This window comes from Bos javanicus, chromosome 2, assembly GCF_032452875.1.
Source record: "Bos javanicus breed banteng chromosome 2, ARS-OSU_banteng_1.0, whole genome shotgun sequence".
NCBI classification, from domain to species: domain Eukaryota; kingdom Metazoa; phylum Chordata; class Mammalia; order Artiodactyla; family Bovidae; genus Bos; species Bos javanicus.
Window position 1 is genome coordinate 94,526,828 of NC_083869.1, and position 25,085 is coordinate 94,551,912.

At 38.8% G+C, this 25,085-nt stretch overlaps 1 protein-coding gene and 1 long non-coding RNA gene across 4 annotated transcripts in view; one reads left to right on the top strand and one right to left on the bottom strand.

Moving 5' to 3' along the window:
• LOC133227713 (uncharacterized) overlaps window positions 1-23,485 on the top strand; it is a 28,710-nt gene extending 5,225 nt beyond the window's left edge. Inside the window, exons 2-4 of the long non-coding RNA XR_009729917.1 lie at window positions 5,249-5,312; window positions 12,112-12,242; window positions 23,245-23,485. This is a non-coding gene — a long non-coding RNA (uncharacterized LOC133227713). The remainder of the gene's footprint in view (window positions 1-5,248; window positions 5,313-12,111; window positions 12,243-23,244) is intronic.
• Window positions 17,592-25,085, bottom strand: part of NDUFS1 (NADH:ubiquinone oxidoreductase core subunit S1) — a 30,155-nt gene continuing 22,661 nt past the window's right edge. For all 3 annotated transcript variants that reach the window (XM_061382444.1, XM_061382438.1, XM_061382451.1), the window contains exons 15-19: window positions 23,256-23,410; window positions 21,570-21,745; window positions 20,764-20,898; window positions 20,590-20,662; window positions 17,592-19,414 (exon numbers count right to left, since the gene is read on the bottom strand). In XM_061382444.1, coding sequence (XP_061238428.1) covers window positions 19,323-19,414; window positions 20,590-20,662; window positions 20,764-20,898; window positions 21,570-21,745; window positions 23,256-23,410 — 631 coding nt within the window. In that variant the 3' untranslated portion in view covers window positions 17,592-19,322. The remainder of the gene's footprint in view (window positions 19,415-20,589; window positions 20,663-20,763; window positions 20,899-21,569; window positions 21,746-23,255; window positions 23,411-25,085) is intronic.

A 25,085-nucleotide genomic window follows, 5' to 3' on the forward strand; every position in this document is an offset into this window, starting at 1 on the left:
AGCTGGGCTGCGTTCTCATCTGGAGCTGGTGGTCCTCTTCCAGCTCATTCAGGTTGTTGGCAGAATCCAGGATGGATGGTTTACCTGCTGATTGGCAGTAGGAATCTCTCTCAGTTCCTGGAAGCCATTCTCAAGTTCTCACCTGCAGCCCCTCCATTCACAAGGGCAGCAGGAGAATTGCCCTCCCTGACAATCCCTCTTACACTTTGCATCTCTGACTTCTTTTTTTTTTTTTTTTTTGCATCTCTGACTTCTGGACCCATATTTACAAGGCTCATATGATTAGGTCAGGCAAACACGTAATCTCACATAATATAGCCTAGTCACAGGATTAAAATCCATGGTATTCACAACCTGGAAGATTATGACAGGTGTGTCCCAAGAGTGGGGAGGGAAAGGCAGAGAGTGAACATCTCAGAATTCTGCCTACCATGTTACTGCTATTAGCCTGGTTACTTGGTATAGCTGGTGTCTTCTGGTTTCTCCATTGTAACCTTACTGTCTTTCCATTTGTAATTAAAAGATACCAGGAGGGAGCCCATTTGAACTATGTAAACATTTTATTTCTCCTCAGACTTTCCTAAACTAACGTTAACTCACCAGTGGACTTGTCCATTCTCTGCCATTTATTTGTTTGTCTATTTCATTGCAGATTCATGGATACATATTTTATTTGGGAGGTTATGGTTATAATCCAACACTGTCATTATTTTGCTGTGCTAATTGTCCCAGCTTTGGCCATTGCAGGCTCTTTCACTTAGCTCCTGTGCTCTTTCCGTGTGCCCTCACACTTTCTCAGCACTTCTTTACTTTCTCACACTGAGACACTCTAGATTCACCTTGCATTTTTTCCTGCTCAAGCCCCGAAAGAAATCGTTTTTCCACAGATAACTCCAGTTTTAATCCAAGAGAACTAGAAGCATGAGGCTTCCCTGGTGGCTCAGATGGTAAAGAATCTGCCTGCAATTCAGGAGATCTGGGTTTGATCCCTGGGTTGGGAAGATCCCCTGGAGAAGGGAATGGCAACCCACTCCAGTATTCTGGCCTGGAGAATCCCATGGACAGAGGAGCCTTGTGGGCTACAGACTATGGGGTCACAAAAAGTCGGACGTGACTGAGTGACTAACTAGAAGTCACTTCGGTTTGTACTGGCTACAAATTAGTGTCTCCACAGGTTAGGTGCAGATTAGTAAATGTATTTAGTTTCCACCTGCTGTCCTCACATGGTGCCACAAATGTAGCTTAAAACAACACAGATGTATTATCTTACAGTCCTCCGGTCAGGGATCTGAAATGGGTTTTACTGGTTGTCGGGAAGGGCTACATTTCTCTCTGGAGGCTCTAGGCAAGAATCTGCTTCCTTGTCTCTTCCAGCTTCTAGAAGCTACTTGCATTTGTTGACTCCTAATTCCTTCCTATGTCTTTATTTATGTATTTACTTTTGGCTGCATCTCAAAGCTTGTAAGATGTTAGCTCCCTGACCAGGGGATGAACCCCATCCTGCAGCAAGAGCACAAAATCTTAACCACTGGACCAGGGAAGTCCCCTTTCCTATGACTCTAAAGCCAGCAACATAGTATCTTCCAGTCTCCAGTGACTCTTGTCCTGTCCTGCTCTTATTAGGATCTTTCTGCTTACATTATGCCCACCCAGATAATCCAGAATAATCTCCCTATCTCAGGATCCTTAATTCAGTCATATCTACAAAATCCCTTTTGCCATGTAAGGTAACATTCACAGGTTGGGGGGAGGATTAGAACATGGACATATTTGGGGCCATTATTTTACCTACCACATGAATATATTTGCACAGATGGGACCATCAGTCCACAAAAATCAGGCAAAAGGAAAATATCCCTTTAATAACAGATCCTTTTTTACTTTTTCTTCTTAGCCCCATAAGTCACTTTTTAAAAAATTGCTGTATATTTTGCACATTTGTCTAAATCCTTGGTAAAAGTAGATGTCATTAATCCTCCATTGGTAGGACATCAGTTTTGATTTGTCCTCCAGCAGCTGTGAAGAGCTCCTGCTCATCCATCTGTCTCCTCCTCTGTTGTTTGTCACCAACAGCACAGATTTTACAGGATCATACCCAGTTGTAAAAAGCAATGATTATAGTTTCCCACGATGCATTACTCTGCTGTCCAAAGACCTGTTTCTATAGCATGTATGCACATTATTGGTTGGAAATTACATTGCCAGAGCTAGTGAAAAAAATTAAATGTTCTCTAAATACCCTTGCCTATAACTGCATTTACTTTTTAGTTCATTTCTAAAACCAAGGTTTTCCCATTCTTACTATTTTCAATGAGCTATAATAAAATTTTTGATGTAAAGTATTTTGTGTAAAAAGCCATTTAACGCTGTCTGTTCTAATACTAAACTATGGATTGGTTGCATACTAAGTCGCAGGCAGGATTCTAGGTATTCATTTTCATTCTTTCTTTTTAAAGGATGGAATAGCAACAGCACATTACACTCATTAAGCACTTACTCTTGTCCAGTGTTTTACACATATTAAGTTATTTAGTCAAATCTCTGAGGCAGGTGTTGCTATCATCATAGCATATGCAACCCCCATATCAATAGGTAATAGTGGGAATTCCCTGGCGGTCCAGTGGTTAGGACTCTGTACTTTCACTGTGGAGGTTATGGGTTAATTAACTTAACTCCTGGATGGGGAATTAAGATCCTGCAAGCGTGTGGCTTGGCCAAAAAAAAAAAAAAAAGGGGAATAGTAATAGAGATGACATAGCTGCTAAGCAGTAGAGCCAAGACTTAAATCTAGGAAACAGATTATGGAGCTTTCTCTTTTAACAAATCATTTTGTACAGTATCACAGCGTTTTTTCTTTTTTAAAGAAAAAAAAAGTTGAATATAATGATTTTTTCAAACCCTGCTCTTAACCAGATCATTTTTTCCAAATTGGTATATAGCTGAAAAACTATAATGTCAAAAGATTGTGATACATGCAGTGAACAGAAATTTTAGAAGCAGCCTAAATGCTGCAGAGACTTACTAAATCCAAGTCCTATTGAATGCACATATGATAATTAAATCCCAGGACATTTCAGACTCCAGTTCATCATTGCTGCTGTTGAAATCATCCCTTTAATTTGATAGCATGAATCAGGGAGAATGTACCAATAGCTCCCAGCACAGTTGTCTAGTTTACCATTGGCAGTTACTTTCCTATAATTGAGGACAACTGCTGTCACGTTAGGCATTTGCTATGATTTGAACGTTAGTGTTTCCTTAACATTCATATGTTGAAATCCTAAATCCCTAAGGTGATGGTATTAGGAGGTGGCACTTTTGGAAGGTGCTTAAGTTATGAGGCTGGAACTTTCATGAATGGGATTGTTTCTGTTATAAAGGAGACCCTCCAGGGTTTCCTAGTGTCCGTGTACGGACACAGCGAGGGATGATAGTCTGCAGCCTGGAAGAGGGTCTTCACCAGAACTTGACCATGCTGGCTCCTGATCTTGGACTTCCAGCCTCCAGAACTGTAAGAAATAAATTTCTGTTGTTTATAAGCTACCCAGTGTGTGGCATTTTGTTATAGTAACCCAAATAGATTATAACAGTATTATTTCTCCAGTTCTTAGAAAAATCCTGGAAGAAAACTTGGGCAAATAAATTTTGGCTGCCTCATAATAGATTCTTAATAGTATATTCTATTTACATCTAGTCAGAAAGAATGCTCTTCATGTTTACTTTATACATTTCAGTACTTACACATTTCATTTATAGAAACATGTAAATTTTTCTATTCCAGAACACTCAAATCTAAAATACTTTTATGTTGAAGTTCATAGATATTTCTCATACTTAGTTTTAGAAATCTGTAAGATAAATTGGAAAGGGGGAAAATGAATTCAGTTTATATCCATGTTTGTACAAGTCTTTGAAAATGGATACACTCAACAAGAAAGAACATTATTCAAGATAGTTGAAGGTTTTGGAATAAAATAGATGAAGTATATGAAATGTGATTTATATAGTCTAATAAAATACACATAATCTAAAATATATTCAAAATGAATTTATATTATGATCTGAGAGTAAGTTTTGTCAACATATATATGTTGTTGTTGTTTAGTCACTAAGTCGTGTCTGACTCTTGTACAAAGCCGCCAGGCTCCTCTGTCCATGGGATTTCCCAGGCAAGAATGCTAGAGCGCCTAGCCATTTCCTTCTCTAGGGTATCTTCCTAACCCAGAGACTGAACCCACGTCTCCTGCATTGTAGGAGTATTCTTTACCACTGAGCCACCTGGGAAGCCCATATGTATGACTACACATGACTAATTTCTACTAGATTGCTAACCAATTGGAAGTGATTTTCATAAGTAGGCTTGTCTATCAATAACTTTAAAGAAATAGTAGATAGTTTCCTGAAGGACCAATAAAAATGTCTATGTACAAGTATGATTAATACTACGTTATCTGTAATAGAAAAAAAATAGGAAAGCCCTAAATGCCCCATCAATAGGGAAGCAATATGGCATTGTGATTAAGAATTGCCTGGATTCAAATCCCATCTCCACAATTTACTGTGTGATCATGGAGACATTATCTCACTCTCCAATTAGTTTGCTTGTGCTCAGTCACTAAGTAGTGTCTGACTTTTTTCGACCCCATGGGCTGTAGTCCCCAGGCTCCTCTGTCCATGGGATTTCCCAGGCAAGAACACTGGAGTGGGTTGCCATTTCCTTCTCCAGGGGCTCTTCCCGACTCAAGGATCGAACCCTCATCTCCTGCATTGGCAGGCAGGTTCTTTACCACTGAGCCCCCAGGGAAGCCCCCATCTGTAAAATGAAGCTAATAAAATTTACTCCACTGGTTTGTTGTAGTACTTAGAATAGTTCCTAGTCCATAGTATATACTCAATGCATTTTAGTTATCATTATTGATAGGGAATTGGGATACAACTTGGTAGAGGCACACAAGGGAATACTAGGTAACTTTTAAAAAAAAGACAGCTATATGCACTACTTAACTAGAAGACAGTCTGTTGCCAACTCATTTTGTCTCCCTCTCTCCAATGCCCTGCAAAAAACTTAGCTAGAGAGAAGCTGAATTTTGTGCATATATATTGAAGAACAGAGAGCAGATCTGGGGGGCCTCTGATGGAAAATAAAATTATTTGGGGGTGCATTATAGGAAGAGAAAGGGGAGAGGCTTCGGGGCAATATGGATTGTATATAGAGAAAAGACCTGCCGACTTTTTTTTTTCTTTGTAGGCAAAGAAAACTGATGTTTATTAAAATGCTCTTTAGGTGACACACACTTTGCTGCCAGCTTGATGTAAGTAAATAATTCCATTTAGTCTTTGAAGTAACCCTAAGAGGTGGGTGTTACTGCTGGTTGACCACAAAATTATAGAGGTGAAATGGTTTGACAGCCACACCTGGAGCTTAACTATGCTATGCGAAGCTCAGAACCTGTATTGACTTCATGACTTCAAGATACTTTTCTCAACTCAACGCTCTTCGATTCAGTGCCTCCAAAGAAAGCGTAAGGTCTTTCATGGAGCAGACCACATTATCTGGCATCCATTTTGTCAGAGCTGCTTCCCATTGTCCCAAAAGGGCATCTGTCCTTGATTGCTGTGCTCCTTCTGTCCACTTGACTTACTCCTGCACAGCCCACAGGCCTCCTCACAGTAAGCACTTCCTCTTGGAAGCCTTCCCTGATAGCTCTTGATAGCCTCCCAGTCAGGGCTGTCATGAAGGTGTGGTCCCTACTGTTCCCAGCGGACCTTGTTCTGTCACAGCACTTGCACATATATGCAATCATCAGTGACTCTTCTGCCTTTGCCACTGAAGACAGGGTCAGTCTCCAACACCTGTATAGTTCCCAACCACTGGTAGTTGCTCCATTAATGTACAGGAACTAGGGATGAATATGATCCCTAGTTACCACTCTCCTTGGGCAATTTTTTTAAGTATAGTTAACTTACAAAATTATATTAATTTCAGATGTTCAACAAAGTGATTCAATTATATATATGTATCAGTTCAGTTCAGTTCAGTAGCTCAGTCCTGTCTGACTCTTTGCAACCCCATGAACCACACGCAGCATGCCAGGCCTCCCTGCTGCTACTGCTAAGTCACTTCAGTCGTGTCTGACTCTGTGCAGCCCCATAGACAGCAGCCCACCAGGCTCCACCATCCCTGGAATTCTCCAGGCAAGAACACTGGAGTGGGTTGCCATTGCCTTCTCCCCAGGCCTCCCTATCCATCACCAGCTCCCGGAGTTTACCCAAACTCATGTCAATTGAGTCAGTGATGCCATCCAACCATCTCATCCTCTGTTGTCCCCTTCTCCTCCTGCCCTCAATCTTTCCCAGCATCAGGGTCTTTTCAAATGAGTCAGCTCTCCGCATCAGGTGGCCCAAGTATTGGAGTTTCAGCTTCAACATCAGTCCTTCCAATGAACACCCAGGACTGATCTCCTTTAGGATGGACTGGTTGGATCTCCTTGCAGTCCAAGGGACTCTCAAGAGTCTTCTCCAACACCACAGTTCAAAAGCATCCATTCTTCGGCACTCAGCTTTCTTTATGGTCCAACTCTCACATACATACATGACTACTGGGAAAACCATAGCCTTGACTAGACAGACTTTGTTGACAAAGTAAATGTCTCTGCTTTTTAATATGCTGTCTAGGTTGGTCATAAATTTCCTTCCAAGGAATAAGTGTCTTTTAATTTCATGGCTGCAATCACCATCTGCAGTGATTTTGGAGCCCCCCAAAATAAAGTCAGCTACTGTTTCCAATGTTTCCCCATCTATTTGCCATGAAGTGATGGGACTGGATGCCATGATCTTAGTTTTCTGAATGTTGAGTTTTAAGCCAACTTTTTAACTCTCTTCTTTCACTTTCATCAAGAAGCTCTTTATTTCTTCTTCACTTTCTTTCATAAGGGTGGTGTCATCTGCATATCTGAGGTTATTGATACTTCTCCCGGCAATCTTGATTCCAGCTTGTGCTTCTTCCAGCCCAGCGTTTCTCATATTAAGTTTCATGAGAAACTTAATATATATTTATAATATAATAATATATGATATTATATATAAAACTTAATATATATAAGTTAAGTATGCTGCTGCTGCTGCTAAGTCACTTCAGTCATGTCCGACTCTGTGCAACCCCAGAGACAGCAGCCCATGAGGCCCCCCTGTCCCTGAGATTCTCCAGGCAAGAACACTGCAGTGGGTTGCCATTTCCTTCTCCAATGCATGAAAGTGAAAAGTGAAAGTGAAGTCGCTTAGTCGTGTCCGACTCTTCTCGACACCATGGACTGCAGCCTACCAGGCCCCTCCGTCCATGGGATTTTCCAAGCAAGAGTACTGGAGTGGGGTGCCATCGCCTTCTCCATAAGTTAAGTATATATTAACTTATATACTCTGCATAAAAGTTAAATAAGCAGGGCGACAATATACAGCCTTGACGTACTCCTTTTCCCATTTGGAACCAGTCTGTTGTTCCATGTCCAGTTCTAACTGTTGTTTCCTGACCTGCATACAGATTTCTCAAGAGGCAGGTCAGGTGGTCTGGTATTTCCATTTCTTTAAGAATTTCCCACAGTTTATTGTGAGCCACACAGTCAAAGGCTTTGGCATAGTCAATAAAGCAGAAATAGGTGTTTTTCTGGAACTCTCTTGCATTTTTGATGATCCAGCGGATGTTGGCAATTTGATCTCTGGTTCTCCGTCCTTTCTAAAACCAGCTTGAACATCTGGAAGTTCACAGTTCACATATTGCTGAAGCCTGACTTGGAGAATTTTGAGCATTACTTTACTAGCATGTGAGATGAGTACAATTGTGCGGTAGTTTGAGCATTCTTTGGCATTGCCTTTCTTTGGGATTGGAATGAAAACTGACCTTTTCCAGTCCTGTGGCCACTGCTGAGTTTTCCAAATTTGCTGGCATATTGAGTGCAGCACTTTCATAGGTATTAAACAGCATTTATTATATTCAGGATTTTGTGTGTCAGGAATTGGGATGGGGCTTAGTGAGAACAGCTCATCACTGTTCTATGCTTCTGTTGATGATCAGGTAGCTCAAATGGCCAGAGATGGTTGGAATAGTTTGCATGCTTACATGTGAAGTCACTTTAGTCCTATCTGACTCTTGAGTGCAGCACTTTCACAGCATCATCTTTTAGGATTTGAAATAGCTCAACTGCAATTCCATCACCTCCACTAGCTTTGTTCGTAGTGATGCTTTCTAAGGCCCACTTGACTTCACATTCAAGGATGTCTGGCTCTAGGCGAGTGATCACACCATCGGGATTATCTGGGTTGTGAAGATCTTTTTTGTATAGTTCTTCTGTGACTTCTTGCCACTTCTTCTGTATATATCTATACTATTTTCTAAAAATTCTTTTCCATTATGGTTTACTACAAGATATTGAATATAGTTCCCTGTGCTATGAATCTTTGTTATCTGTTTTACAAATAGTAGTGTGCATCTGTTAATTCCCTACACCCAATTTATCCCTCCCTACCCCCTCCCCTTTGGTAACCTTAAGTTTGTTTACTATGTCTGTGAGTCTGTTTCTGTTTTGTAAATAATTTTATTTGTACTATTTTTTATTTACTTTTGGCTGTGCTGGATCACTGCTTTGCTCGGGTTTCTCTAATTGTGGTGAGCTGGGCTACTCTTCATTGTGGTGTGTGGGCTGCTCCTTTTGGTGGCTTCTCTTGTTACAGAACACAGGCTCTAGGCATGCAGGCTTCAGTAGTTGCTGCACACATGCTCAGTAATTGTGCCTCGGGGGCTCTAGAACTTGGGCTCAGTAGTTCTGGCACACAGGCTTAGCCGCTCCAAGGCATGTGCAATCTTCCTGGACCAGGGATCAAACCCATGTCCCCTGCATTAGCAGGTGGATTCTTATCCACTGTGCCACCAGGTAAGTCCTGTACTATTTTTTAGATTCCCCATATCAGGGATATCATATGATATTTGTCTTTCTCTTTTCTCTCAGAGAAAAGACAATACTAAGTAAGTACATACTAAGTGAGTACTTTACTTAGTATGATCATCTGTAGGTCCCTCCATGTTGGTGCAAATGAGCAGTCAGAGCTTTTGAGGTATTACTTTGGTGGGTGGGTTCAAGGGAGTTAAGAGACCAGGGAAGAATTATGGGCCCCACAGGAAACTGGGATCTGGTATCTTTTGGTTCACTAGATATACATATATATATATATATACACACACAGTATGCTGCTAAGTCACTTTGGTCGTGTCAGACTCTGTGCGACTCCATAGACGGCAGCCCACCAGGCTCCCCCGTCCCTGGGATTCTCCAGGCAAGAACACTGGAGTGGGTTGCCATTTCCTTCTCCAATGCATGAAAGTGAAAGTGAAGTCGCTCAGTCGTGTCCGACTCTTAGCGACCCCATGGACTGCAGCCTACTAGACTCCTCCATCCATGGGATTTTCCAGGCAAGAGTACTGGAGTGGGGTACCATTGCCTTCTCCATATATGTATATATGTATACACATATATATACATCCTGCATCCAGATGTTCTACTGCATCCCGAACTCTAGCAGACAATATTTTCTCAACTGTTTATTGTGTATAAGCATGCTGAGTCAGAGGTGAGTTAACCCTGCTCTCTGGGAGGCAGATACTCACCAGGGAGAAGGAATGACTTCCTGGGCTGCAGGGCTGATTTAGGGAAATTCCTTGCCCAGAGCCCTAATCAGTGTCTTGGTGCCTAGGAAAAGTGAAGTGTTATTTCCAGGGGTGAGCAGTTGATTTGGTCCATTCAGTCTTGAGGATTATACGTAGTAATCCTAGTTAACATCACAATGTTCAAATGTAAGAGCACACTGGGTACTTCCTGGGGAAAAACACTGAGCAGGCCCAGTCCTTGCCTAGTAGCCTTAATTGTAAGTTAGTAATGATAATAGCAGGTTGGTGTATTAGAAACATATTAGTTCCTAATAATTTCTTGGTAGTTTGTCTAGCAGAAAGATCTCTGCCCCCTTTTAGGGTGGTTTTCATTTCCCTTCTGAAAATCGCTTTTCTTGCAAGAGACTTAATCGATTAAACCACAAAACATGAAATGGAAGAACCAATTCCAATCAAAAAGATCTAAGATGTGGACTCTCAGGATCAAACAGGTTATTTTAAAACATCAGGTATCTCTTTTCTGGCAATCAATAGATTTGTACAGAATACCACCATTTCCTAAAAACACTCCCTTATAAAATAATTGTCCTAATATTCTAGTTTTGGATAAGAATTGTTCCAGTTTTACCAAAGGGCACTGTATTTTATATGTTGAGTCAAAATGAAGGAAAGGTACAGAATGCATGAGATGACAACAAGTGTGAACCTGTAGAAAACGCACTTCATATATGACTGGGAACAATACAAAAGTATTAGCTAAGAACATTCGTGAAAGGGGTCAGGGGCGCATCCTACCTCTCATGGAACAAAAAGGCTTGGAGAAATAGACACATGCATTTAACTAGAAAGCGAAGGGTAAGCAAGGAGAGCACAGAGGTCACGGGGTAAAGACGCAGACACAGTTACTGAGGAACAACCCCAAACTCCCAAGAAAATGCTGCTGCCCCTCCCTCCTCATTCCCTCCCAGCTTGCAGATACAAAACAAGCCCCATCTCATGAAGGGGTGTAGCTGTTTAGTGCCAAGTACTAAGCAAACCATAAATTTCCACTTTATGTTTTATGGGAACTGTAGTTTGGGGGACCTACCAGAAGGCTCTATTATGATTTAACTTTATCCATGTAACAATATATCTCAGTATAAAGTCCAGGTTCCTGGAGGAGGGGATGGATTGGGAAATTGGAATTGACATATATACACTGCTATGTATAAAATAGATAACTAATGAGAATTGACTATATAGCACAGGGAACTCTAATCAATGCTCTGTGGTGACCTAAATGGAAAGGAAATCCAGAGGGTTTATATGTAAACATATAGCTGATTCTATATATGTACTTTGCTGTACAGCAGAAACTAACACAATATTGTAGAGCAAGTATACTCCAATTGGAAAAAAAAAAAACAGGTTGCCTCAGTTTAAAAAAAAAAAAGCAGAAACAGGCAAAAAAAATTTGCGTTTTATTTTTCTTGGCAGGGGAAATTGAGATTAATGAAATTTAATCGTGCTTTACTGCTCCTTTTAGATTTCCAACATTATCCCAGGGCTTCCCAGCAGCAAAGTAGATTGCTTCTGTTCTAGAACAATGGGACAAGGTCACCCTAACCCTCAGAACATGAGGAAAATCCCCAAGTCTTCAAAGAGTTGGAAGATCTCCATAGACTCGGTTCTTGTCCTAGTTTGTCCTCATGATTTGCCACTTTTTTTTTTTTTTAATTCAGAAAATAATTTATATTAATTACAGTACATTTTCTGGCAGGGAGGTTACTTACCCTACTGAAGAATATAGTAAATCCTGTAAAGTGGAAATGGAATAGAAGATACTGAAAAACTACACTTTGGGTTCTACTATTGGACTCAGACTGTGATATTAAATCTATTACTTGAGGAACATTACTCCATCTGGCCTAGTACTTACCCAATCTATAGCAACCCAGACTGGACAATCTGTGAGGAAACTCACAAAGGCTCATTTCCTCCTATAAATAGCCTTTATGCCCCCCAAAAGCATCTTGGTTACAGGTGCCAATGTTCTTGGGTTATATTTAAAAGCTTAAAGAATTTGAGCCAAAGGAAAGGGTCTTCATTCTATCTTATGTATGACAGGAGACTTACCACCTCTATACTGGATACAAAAGCAGTTAACTAATGAGAAAACAGGTATAGATTAATTGGTATGTTATAGAAGCTTCACTTTATAATCCATACAGTCTTTTTTTCCTGAGTATCTCCTTCTTCACTACTGCAGTAGGTATCATAGGGCTTGTCTCCTATGTCTATTCTTCTGGTTGTTTTAATCATTTGACCCTCCTCCTCTCAAGAGATGGGGTGTATGCTTTCTTCCTTTGAACCTGGGTGGGCTCCAAGACTGGCTTGACCAGTAAAGCATAGTTAAGTGATGCTATAGTTTCCGAAGTTGTCATAAAAAGCCTTGCATCTTTCTCCTTGGCCTCTAGGAACACTATGGTTCTTGGAACCCTGAACCACCCTGTGAGTACATCTGTCCTGGGACTGTCGTGCTGAATGCTCTGGAAGATAACCCCCTGTGAACCTGTCTTTCCACCATTCCAGCCCAGGAGCCAAGCATGTAAGTGAAGATGCTATCTGGGGATTTGAGGTGCTTCAGCCAGAGCTTCTCTAGCCCCTAGCTCTTTGAGTCATTCCCCAGTACTCTAGTCACCCAGCTGAGGTTCCATCTTGCTGTGCCCTTTCTACATTTTGGACCTATTGAATCTCATGAGTATAATAAAAGATTGTTGTTTTACACCACTAAGTTTTGGGGTGGTTTGTTATACAGCAAAAGATAACTGGAACATTTCTTGGAATCTATTTTAGTTGAAAAAATGGCTGTTGGGCTAAAGGCTGTATTTTCCAGCGTCTGCTCTTGCAGGTGAGTGTGGTAATGAGTCTTGCCTGTGGTGTGTGAGTGGAAGTGATGCAATTTCCAAGTCATGTCAATAAAATGTTAGTGCTGGTCCTCCACTTGCCCTCCCTCACTGCTTCTTGTTGACTGAGATATAGTGATAATTGAAGCAGTTATGTAGGATCCACAGACATTCCAGAAGGCCATCACAGACTGAATTCCCCAGGGAGCATATAGTGTGCAGAATTCAATGTGCAAAACACTCATTAAATAGTTCCATGGGGATCAACACCTGTAAAGAAGGGGAAGAAGGCAGAAGTGGGCAGAGGGCAAAAACTGCAATGCAGGGCCAATGACAGCCTCAGACAGGCCCATAGAAAACCTGGACGCTAAAAGAGCCCTTCACATTTGTCCTCTGCTAGGTCTAGATGGAGAAGGCAATGGCAACCCACTCCAGTACTCTTGCCTGGAAAATCCCATGGACGGAGGAACCTGGTAGGCTGCAGTCCATGAGATCACTGAGTCGGACATGACTGAGCGACTTCACTTTCACTTTTCACTTTCATGCATTGGAGAAGGAAATGGCAACCCACTCCAGTGTTCTTGCCTGGAGAATCCCAGGGACGGGGGAGCCTGGTGGGCTGCCTTCTATGGGACTGCACAGGGTCGGACACGACTGAAGCAACTTAGCAGCAGCAGCAGCAGGTCTAGATGAAAAGCAGAGACATTACTTTGCCAACAAAGGTCTGTCTAGTCAAGGCAATGGTTTTTCCAGTGGTCATGTATGGATGTGAGAGTTGAACTGTGAAGAAAGCTGTGAAGAATTGATGCTTTTGAACTGTGGTGTTGGAGAAGACTCTTCAGAGTCCCTTGGACTGCAAGGAGATCCAACCAGTCCATTCTGAAGGAGATCAGCCCTGGGATTTCTTTGGAAGGAATGATGCTAAAGCTGAAACTCCAGTACTTTGGCCACCTCATGCGGAGTTGACTCATTGGAAAAGACTCTGATGCTGGGAGGGATTGGGGGCAGGAGGAGAAGGGGACGACAGAGGATGAGATGGCTGGATGGCATCACTGACTCAATGGATGTGAGTCTGAGTGAACTCTGGGAGTTGGTGATGGATAGGGAGGCCTGGAATGCTGCAATTCATGGGGTCGCAAAGAGTCAGACATGACTGAGCAATTGAACTGAACTGAGGTCTAGATGGCCACAAGTCAGTTATTAGATTTGGGTCACCCTAGGCTTTGCCTCGGAGAAGGCAATGGCACCCCACTCCAGTAGTCTTGCCTGGAAAATCCCATCAACGGAGGAGCCTGGTGGGCTGCAGTCCATGGGGTCACTAAGAGTCAGACACGACTGAGTGACTTCACTTTCACTTTCAAGCATTGGAGAAGGAAATGGCAACCCATTTGTGTTCTTGCCTGGAGAATCCCAGGGACAGGGGAGACTGGTGGGCTGCGGTCTATGGGGTCGCACAGAGTCAGACACGACTAAAGCGACTTAGCATCAGCAGCAGCTGCAGGTTTTGCCTAGATGTAATCATTGTGTACTAGCTATTTTTTTTTTTTCTTAACATTCATTTATTTGGCTGTGTTGACTCTCATGGGCTCTTTAGCACGTGGTCTTAGGTGCCCCACAGCATGTGGGGTCTTAGTTCCCCAACCAGGGATAGAACCCAAGTCCCCTGCGTTGCAAGGTGGATTCTATTAACCACCACGGAAATCCCTGTACTATTTCTACATAACAAAATAACATAAAATTTAATGGTTCAAAACAACAACTATTTATTAGCTCATAATTTCTGTGTCAGGAATCCAGAAATGTATGGGGTTGCAATTAAACTGTTGGCTAGGGCTGCAGTCATCTCAATTGGCAGCCAAGATTCGGCTCACTTACAAATGGTGGCTGGAAGTCCTCTTCCTTACCACACGAGATCTCTCTGTAGGCTAAGTATCCTCCAACATGGCAGGTAGTGATCTGAGAGGGAGAGAATCAGAGCAAACCCCAGACCGAAATTGCAGATTAAGTTTAAAAAAAAAACACAAAACCTAATCTCAGCACAAACATCCCTACTCATTAGAAGTGAATCAGGAAGTCTGGCCCACACTCAAGGAGAGATGACGACAAAGGGGAGGGAATCCCAGGAGGCAGGGATCAGTGGGGCCGTCTTAGAGGCTGCCAAGCACACAGAGAATGCATACAATTTTGTATCCTATTTTTAGCTTTCATCAACTTAAGTTTTGTTTTGCCATTCTTCATTTATATGTTTTTAAAAATAATAAAAGCAATATATTCTTATTGTCAAAATCTTCAAATATTCAAGTGATAAAACTGTACTGTCTTCTTTTTTTGCCATATGGCATGCAGGCTTAGTTCCCTGACCAGGGATCAAACTTGCAACCCCTGTAGTGGAAGCACAGAGTCTTAACCATTGAACCATCAGGGAAGTCCTGACAATCCTTTTCTTTAAGCTGTTTCCTCAGACTAGTTCAACTACCCTGAGGTAGTTGCATCTAAGATACTTTTCACACATAATAAACATGTATGTATGCTCACAATACATACAGTAAAAATATATATATGTCTCTTGTACTCATAGTACTTATTACACCTCACACAGAGGATACTCTGCAAATGCTAAATAAATGTTGGAGCTGAATTGAGATGTCATTGAACCAGGAATCAGAGGGCTGGTTCAAATCGCAAAACCTCTAATTTACCCTTATTCTTTGGCCTCCAATTCCATAATTATCAAACACACGTGTAATGCTAGATTTTTTCCTATAGTCCTTTCCAGATTTGAAAATACATGTCTAAGAAGGAAATGGCTCAGAAGTAAACAAATCCATCTGCAACACGGAAGACCCTGGTTAATCCCTGGGTAGGGAAGATACCCTACAGAAGGAAATGACAACCCACTCCAATATTCTTGCCTGGAGAATCCCATGGACAGAGGGTCCTTGAGGGCTGCAGTTCATGCTTCACTTTCACTTTCTTTCAAGAAAGAAACTGTTATTCATCTTATGATCTCTTTACAAACCAATTCAAGTTAAATATTATAATCACTAGTCCTAGACCATGCATTTCACCCTATTTTTCAATGCCCACAAATATTTTTCATTTTATTTTAAAAACTATACAGATGTCAAAGATTCTGAACATCAATCACAGTCTGAAGATCAGTTTCAGATAATTAAATCTTTAATCTTTTTGATTTCAAAAAGTCTTTATCAAGGTTGATTTTTTTCATGAGTACTTGTTTCCAAAAGTTGGGTCACTCACAAACCTATGGTCTAGCTATAAGGTAGGATTAGCCTTACAAAATGTCCTAAAAAACTGTCATGCGTATCATTTATTTCTGCTTGGACTCTTTCCCAGCCACACTGGGCCTTTGGTAACAGGCGTTTGTAATGATTTTGCTAGTGACATTTTAACAGTGGTCATGAATGACACTGTTAACATTTAAAACAAAACAAAACAAACCTTACCTCTTACCACTGTTTTGGTTGCTAAGTTGCCTCAGTTCTTCTCTCCTTGGGAACTTGAATCATGGTGGAGTTAATTTGTTTCAGTAACAATAAAGCTGACAGTTTATATTAGCCAAAGGCTTTGCCAGCAAAAAAATCCTCCTGTCCCCTTTTATGCACATCAATAGCTCTCACACTCCTCCTGTTCCCTTTCTATCAGCATATAGTTTTCCCTCTTCTGATAGCACTGCTTTATCTTTTTGCTTTCAGAGTAATCTCTTTTAAGGGTTAGAATTCAACAGATTCAGTAAGTCTTATTCTAACAAAAATTCCATCAAAATCTGCAGAATTCTGCATAATAAATTATAATCTTCACAACCTTGGTGGACAGTTTGTAGTAGCAGTATTCTGTTGACTGGATTGACCTTGGATAAGTCATTCAATTCTTTTGAATTAAATAGTTTTCTTTAGGAAAACAGAAGCTAGAGGTTATATTAGGCTTGGCTTTCCCTCACACTTGACAGAATTGTTTTTCTCTCGGTTCACTTAGAATGGGGACTTTAAGGACTCCCATGGATGGTTAGCTGCAACTTCCTGAAACTTAGCAAAATTTTGAACACAGCCTTTCCCTATGATGGTTCTCAGTTATTAACCACAGTGAACATTTACTATATGTCAAGAAATAGCCTAAGAAAGTTTTAGAGGCTTTCTAACTTAATCCTCATTACAACACTGTGAGGTTCAAAGTAGGTATAATCATTAGAATTTTTGTCATTTTACAGATGATGAAACAATCTTCCATTTTCCTAAGTAACATTTCCAAAGTTGAACAAGATCTATCTGACCTGGCAAGAAATGGTGTTTAAATAACTCAGCAAAAAACAATAGTAAATTATTGCATACTGAGTATTATTAATGCTTTTTATTAATGTATTCATTATAATACAATTCACAATAAATTTGAGGGGCATTCTGTATGGAGTTAAGGCTTTTAAGATTTCTCCTGTGTATCTATTCTACTAATTGCCCATAACATTTTTTGAGGCAAAATGGAACAGTAAAAATATCTCTAGTTAAACATTCTTGCCTTTATAGTCTTTAACTGGGTAAAAATGGGCAAGTAATTTGATATTTCTTGGGTCTTAATACCGATTGTCAGCATGGCTTTAACTAGACATAATGTACTTAAAGCTCTAATGGCACATATTAGTGGTCTTCTCTAAATGGTATTATTCCAGGGTCTTTCCAGATTGCCATCTTCACCTAAAAGGACTTGGCCTTGATTCTTTGCAGTTTTCTCATTGTTGACTCCCTCATTGCTTAGAATAAAATTCCATCAACAGTGTTATTCTTCTTATCTATTTTTCTTCTATCTGGATCCATTCTTCAGAAAGTCTTGCAACCATCTTCAATGTTTATGCTCATGATAACCTTAATATGGGCTCTTCCCTGGTGGCTCAGATGGTAAAGAATTTGCTTGCAAATGTGAGAGAGGGGAGAAGGGAATGCTACCCACTCCAGTATTCTTGCCTGGAGAATTCCATGGACAAAGGAGCCTGGCGGGCTATACAGTCCATGGGGTAGCAAAGGGACGAACACACTGAGTGACTAACACTTTCACTTTTCAACTTTAATATTTTGTATTAAGTGACTGATAGGTGCTCATGGGACAGACTTTCATATTTACTTTATGCAAAACCAACAACTTTAATGAGTACTACTTAGCCCAGACAAAATATTCTTTATGAAACTACAAGTTCAACACATGCTGCCCAGATGGCAGCCCTAGGATCCCGGACCATCTTAGTCATATCACCATTTCTCCATCTGAATGCAACATTCCCTCACCAAGAATCCTACGAAGTCTATCACTGAAGAGTACTGTGTAAAATAAAAACCCAAAGTGTTTGCCCCTGTGAGGTCAGCAACAGACTACGGAGTAGAGAAGGTAGAGAGAGAAGGAGTTTGTATTAAATTCAAAGTCTTTTAGTAAGAAGTTATATTTCAGGCAACTGAGAATTTAAAACGAAGTACACAACTTTATGACTGAAATGAATAAAATAATTCTGAAAAGGCTGTTATGGGTGACAAATTCTGAGCAATTTTTGAAGATGACAAACTATATTCTAAAAATTTTACCTTTTCTCATATCAGTAAAATTGCGACCTATAGTTGGGCTAATAAATCTCTGGTGAAAGCAAAAGGAATAAAGATTATAAAACAAATGATTCTGAACATAAGATTTCAAAAAAAATTAATACAGCATTAGATCATCTCCTAGATTAATTGTAAGTTTTTTTACTTTTTTTTTTGGACAATTGAAAATTATGAAAGCTGTTAGTTTTGTCTTTTATTACTGGAGTAATTTAGTTGACTTAAATACTACAGATGGTGTTAATATAATAAATATGGAACATCAATGAAAACCTAAATATTTCTTGAGACCTCACTCATTCCAAGGGATGTGTGTGCTATCTATTATACAAAGAAGAAAAATCACATAAATCACCATGACATTATATTGTATAAACAGATGTAAGAAAAAACAGAAAAATGTGTTATCCATTAAGCTTCTCAATACCAATTATTGGAGGTAACAACCTATGGAATTTGTATTAATGAGAGGAAATTATGTCCAACACTTAAGAACAATGGGCTATGAATTTGAAGTCAGAGAACCAGGTTTGATTCTATGACTTTTTTTGCTGTGGACTCAGGCAAACTATCCAGTATCTCTGGGCTTCAGTTTCTTCACCTGTAATATGAGATAATACCCATCTCACACGGATGTAACAAGGACAAAACGAGATGATGCATGTAAAACCAGACTGCTTAGGACACAGAAAATCCTGAATAATCATTAAGCTATTATTACTATGATTATTATTAGAGTTGTTCAAGATACATACCTGATGTGTGATTATATTATATATATTTTTTCTATTTACCCAGTTTGACAGAATACTTAAATCTTTTCTTTAGCACTAGGATAGAACAGGAGCAATGGAAGCTATTCTTATTTTATTCACTTTACAAGCATAAGTGAGCAATGAAGATAAAAAAATTTATATTTTAAGGACTTTCTTTTTTATGTCACAAAGATTATCAGTGCTTTTACATGAAAAGTCCTCTATATAAGGTTTATTAAACTATTTAACATTTACATTCAACACATAATTGTTTTGAAACTTCAAAGTTCTCTGATAATTGCAATAGCATTTTCAAATAAAGCATGGTAGAACCTTAAATATTACATCAAGATTATTTTTGAAAGAGATACACCTTCAAGAGATCGTGCCAACATAACTGTCCATTAACTGGGCCATAGTAGATGTTTCAGCATATGGATGGTTCCTCTACTGCATGGGCACCCTCTGTAACAGCTTTGACACATTTAGCCATTGTCTGTGAGGCTCTGCTAATTGAATCTGAAAGATATCAAGAAAATGTGCATTCTGATAATATAACTTCAACAGAGGCACACAGTAAAACCTTCCTATTGCGCATATTCAGGAACAACAAACAACAAAAGGACTATAAAAGTCTATGTAACAATACATAAATATTGTAAAAATCAACTGATAAATTCAGAATATAAGCCCTGTAACAGCTAAATGGTTTTAATAAGTACTCATAGGAATGATTAAATAATTATATATAGCCATACAAAGGGCCAGTATGCAATCAGTAAGAATATTATAGTAAAGTGTTGAATTAACAACAGGAAAAGAATACACATATACATGGTTATGGAAAAAAAGGTTACAGAACAGTGTACTAAAATCCATAAATCATACACTTTATGGGTGAATTTTATGGTATGTGAATTATATTTTGATAAAGCCATACAAATCCTCCCTCCCAGGGTAAATGAATAATCTCATTTATATTTAAATAAAAACATGTGTATATCCCTGGTTGATGGGCCAAAATGTTAAACATAGTTATTTCTGGGATGGTAGTGTTTTTACCTTGTTATGGTGGCCTTAGGTAAGTATTCTACAATGAACATAACTTTTACAATACAACTAAAAATCCTATTAAAAACAATCTTGGATACAAACTGTACCAAAAACTTAAAAATATCTATCTGCTTTTAGACAGAAAATTATTTTTAAATGTCTGTCAACTACCTCATAACCTAGATGTTCTATCATGTATTATAAAATCTGTAGGTTAGTCTGCATTCCTTAAGAATATTCTTAACAATTTATATCAGAAGCACTATTTAACATGTTTCACATTTTAGTGTTTTGATTCTTCTACTGTAATTCTCAGAAAAAACCTTCAGTTTTTTGTCACTCAGAAAATTATCCCCATATTGCTGTATAGTAATTCTACATATAATAGTAAAAGTTTATATTTAACATCTGCTAATTCTTACTGGATTTTCCAACTCTACTTACATTAGAAAAGAAATTAGAAAGAAAATAAATTAGAGTAAAATCAGAATATATAGTTATATTAGTTCAATATTTGAAAAATCTTGTGAGATTAGACATATCAAATACTACCACTAGCAGGTGAGAATCGTAACACTAAATTAGGTGATGATATTCCTTCCCACCTTCCATTTATGGCAGCCATGCTAACAACTGCATACCTGTCATGTAGAAGTCTTTTATTGTTAGCTGAGGTGGAACAAGTGGATCAGCAAGAAGCTGTTGGTTCACTAGCTGCAAAAAAAGGAATAAGAGATCAATAATAGTATTGAAAACTAGTACTGCTACACCAGAGGATACATTATTATGAAAACTGCAAATAGACAAGGTTTTACCTTGGAAAGCTCACTTGCTTGCTGGAAATAATTAGCTCCTTCAACATCATCATATCGAACAAGATTAGGAGAGACTTCTTCCAATCTGTTTCTCACTTGATCCAGAGTATCATATGGAAGAGTCATACCTGCAATCTATAACATAACAGGTTCCAAAGCATTAATACTGATAAATTTCAAATAATACATCATTGCAACTATGGTAAAATAAGGCAGTACTAGTATGAAAAATATACTGGTGTCCATTTGCATATATATTAAGCAAGTGGGTGAGGAATATTAGAATATTCTTCTAATTCATAAGTAGCTGTCAACATATTAGTAATTTATTTTTAGAAAACAGAATGATTATGAAATAAATGCTTTGCTAATCTGAATATTTCAGCTAACCTGTTATTGCTCATATACAAGGTTTATGGACAACTATATTATTACTTTAAATCTCATATGATGCTTCTTTTTATAATAAGAGTTGAGTCTTTTTAGGCAAAAGACAAGTCAAAAATAAAAAACACCAATTTCAAATTCCCATTTTCTTTTTGTTTTTGGCCAAGTCACACAGCTTGTGGGATCTCAGTTCTCTGACCAGGGATTAAACCAGTGCCTTCGGCAGTGAAAGCGCAGAGTCCTAACCAATGGACCACCAGGAAATTCCCCAAACCCCTGTTTGGGGTTTCTCATGTTTCTCCTACAGATTGTTTAAATCATCTCTGCATTTCAGACTTGCGTCCCCCTTGACTCCGGAAATCATTCTGACAAGCTAACATGTCAAACATCCTACTAGCAGCATCACTAAGGACAAATACCTCAGAAAGGGCTCTTATAATTTTCCAGTCTTCTCTTGCCAAGCCGGGAGGCGTCACTGCTACTTTTGTCTGCTGAGCTCGGCCCTCGGTATTGACGTAAGTAGCAGACTTCTCTGTGTAAGCAGCGCCAGGGAGAATAACATCAGCTATAGGAGCTCCGACGTCGCCATGATGTCCTGTGAAAAAGATAGAAAATGGCAAACCACATTTTAGCACAAAACTGATTACATATTAAACATGAACACCGTAGATATCCTTTTAAAATTTCATTTTTATAAGTGTTAAAATTCTATTTTATGAAGTGTTTAAAAATTTATTGTTAAAAAATTAAAACAATACAGTATTGAGTATATGGAATAAAAATTAAAGCCCACTGGGTCCACAGTTAAACTCCCTTCTCCAAAAAAAGGTACTGTTAAAGCCCTTGGTATGTATCTTACCAGATCAATTTTTGCAAATACACAAATACATAATACCACACACACACACACATCTAATGGGCAACTAGGTGTATTATCTCACTTGATGGTTACAAAGCGGAAATGCTCAGATGTCTGCTACTGAGATTCGGTAAAGTAAACTGAAATGGTGCAGGAACAAGAAGTGTGTGACGGGGCATGACAGGAATACTACTAAAAAGAGCACGAAGAGAAGATTACAGAAAACAGTATGCTAAAGACTGTCACTCAGTAACTGAAGTGTTGGAAGAAAAAAGGAACTTTGGTTAAGTAAAAGAAAGCTATAGAACAATACATAAACTTTGATCTCATTTACGTAATTTTATACACGTATAAAAATATGTATGAAGCATGCATATCTAAAATATCTCAATGATTATCCCTGGATAGAATTAGGACAGGATTTTAGTTTATGCATTTTGGTTTAAGTTTATCAAACAAAATATTACATAATGCTTTTTATGTGGCATGGCAATAAAAAGCTTATTATAAATTAGTGTTGTTTCTGTATAAAACAAGGTTTCCCTGGTAGCTCAGCTGGTAAAGAATCCACCTGCAATGCAGGACACCCCAGTTCAATTCCTGGGTTGGAAAGATCCTCAGTATTCTTGGGCTTCTCTGGTGGTTTAGGCGGTAAAGAATCCGCCTGCAATGCAGGAGACCTGGGTTCAATCTCAGGGTTGGGAAGATCTTCTGGAGGAGGGCATAGCAACCCACTACAGTACTCTTGTCTGGAGAATCCCCATGAACAGAGAAGCCTGGCGGGCTACAGTCCATGGGGTTGCAAAGAGTCAGACATGAATGAGCACGCATGCACAAAGTGCAAAATTTAACAAAGGACTCATGATTTTTTAATTTTTACAGTTTATATAAAAGTGCTAGCCCTTTAATATATAATCACACTAAATATTTGTTGAAAAATTGAAAATAATGCTATATAATATTTCATAATTTAAATTACTGTTACTGGGGGCATTAGCTTTCTTCCAATTCTTTGTTATTAAATAATGTAAGGTGATAATTCTTAATAGCAAAGCAACTATGTAAGTAACAAAGCCTATTTTAAAAAATATAAAATCTATAAAAATACATATTGTTTTGAAACTGGTGAGCGTATAGGGAAATTCTCAAATGGAAAATATTATTACACTAAATATACTGCCATGCAGTTTCTAATATACAAAATGTACTATTCTCTTCTGTTTCTAATGTCACAGATGCTACTAACCTTGATAAACAATGAAACAATCCTTTGGCAAATCCTGTCGAGTGATACAACCTCCATCTGCTCCCAGGAGAAACAGCATTTTAGGAGGATTCTTCCGAATTGCTTCCACCCCAGGCTTATAGCCAAGATCCAAAGCAGCTACTTGGCTTGCAATCCTGTAAAACAATTATGGGATTTCGGCATACTTGCTGTTTTCATTATAAAAAATTAAATGTGATTCTTGAATAATACCGAGTCTTTTTTTTTTCTGTTCGATGCTGTCAAAGATCTTCCCTCTTTTTTTTTTTACCCAGGTGAAATAAATGTCAGAATCAGAAAAAGCAGTCTTTTACTGTTTTAAGAATGCTAAACAAAGAAATAAGATGCTGAGGACACTGTTTCTTCAGGACATGATACTTAATGGAGTAATTCGGGAAACTATGCCAACCACATACTCGATTTTTATTCAATATAGCAAGACTTGATGAGTCAAAGACAGTCATTAGAGAAAAATTAGAAGACTCTGAAAACCTAAAAGGAAAATCTAAACACCACTCATAAAACTGTGATTCAGAGAAAACTATAATTAGTACACTGGTTTATGTCCTTAGGGAACTTTTTCAATGAATATATATTATTGTTATACAAGCAGATAAAAACCTTTTAAAGAAGTTTCAAGTAACTATACTTCGAACATTTGGGAGTTTTTGCTCTAGTTAGGTATTATCAATTTTCTTTATAGAAATAGTAGCCATTTTGAGAACCTACTATGAATAAAGCTAAACTTTACCTGTTAAGGGAGGAGGGCAGATCAAACAAACTCCCACTAGATGCTGCTTGCTCTGTAAAACTCTCTAATAGGACATCAAAAGAATAAAATACTTTAAGAATATTTAACAAAAGAAGCGTTAAGATTTATATGATGAAAATTACAAAACTCCAAAGGAAATTAAAGACTGTAACAAATGGAAAGACACCCTATGTTCATGGATTGGAAGACTTAATGTTTTGAAGATGGCATTACTCCCCAAACTGATCTATAGGTTTAATGCAATCCCTATCAAAACTGACAGCTGAGTCCTCCGCAGAAACTGACAAACTGATCCTAAAAGTCACATGTAGTGCAAAGTGAAAGTGAAGTGAAAGTCGCTCAGTCGTGTCCGACTCTTTGCAACCCCATGGACTATACATTTCATGGAATTCTCCAGACGAGGATACTGGAGTGGGTAGCCTTTCCCTTCTCCAGGGGATCTTCCCAACTCAGGGATCAAACCCAGGTCTCCCACATTGCAAGAAGATTGTTTACCAGCTGAGCCACAAGGGAAGTCCAATGCAATGCAATGGAAGGCAAAGGACCCTGAAAAACCAAGTCTATCTTAAAAATGAACAAAGTCAGAAAACTCAGACTTCCTCAATTCAATTTCAAAACTTAGCTCCTCTTGCCTCGCCACCTACACAGTATTTTTTTCTTAAACATCTCCCCTTCTGAGCATTGACGTCTCACAAAGATCTGAGCAGAGACTCACGCTAACTCATGACAGAGCCCACCTCGTCTTGGAAAACAAAGTGGGTAACATTAAGTTTGCCTCTGAGAGAATGATGAGTAAAAAAAAGAAACTACAGGCTGATTAAAAGATTCTTTAAGAATGAGAAATTATGCTTTACTATGAAATAAACTTACTGTAAGAAATTTTTAAAAGGTTTATAAATACTCTTCATGTTCTCAACAAGCATTAATTAGAAGGTATGTCTTAACAAACTGCATTGAAACAAGCTGTTCTCATGAAAATGAAATCTTATATAAGAATGAAATGAAATTAAAAAACAAGTCTAATCAATTAAAATTACAAT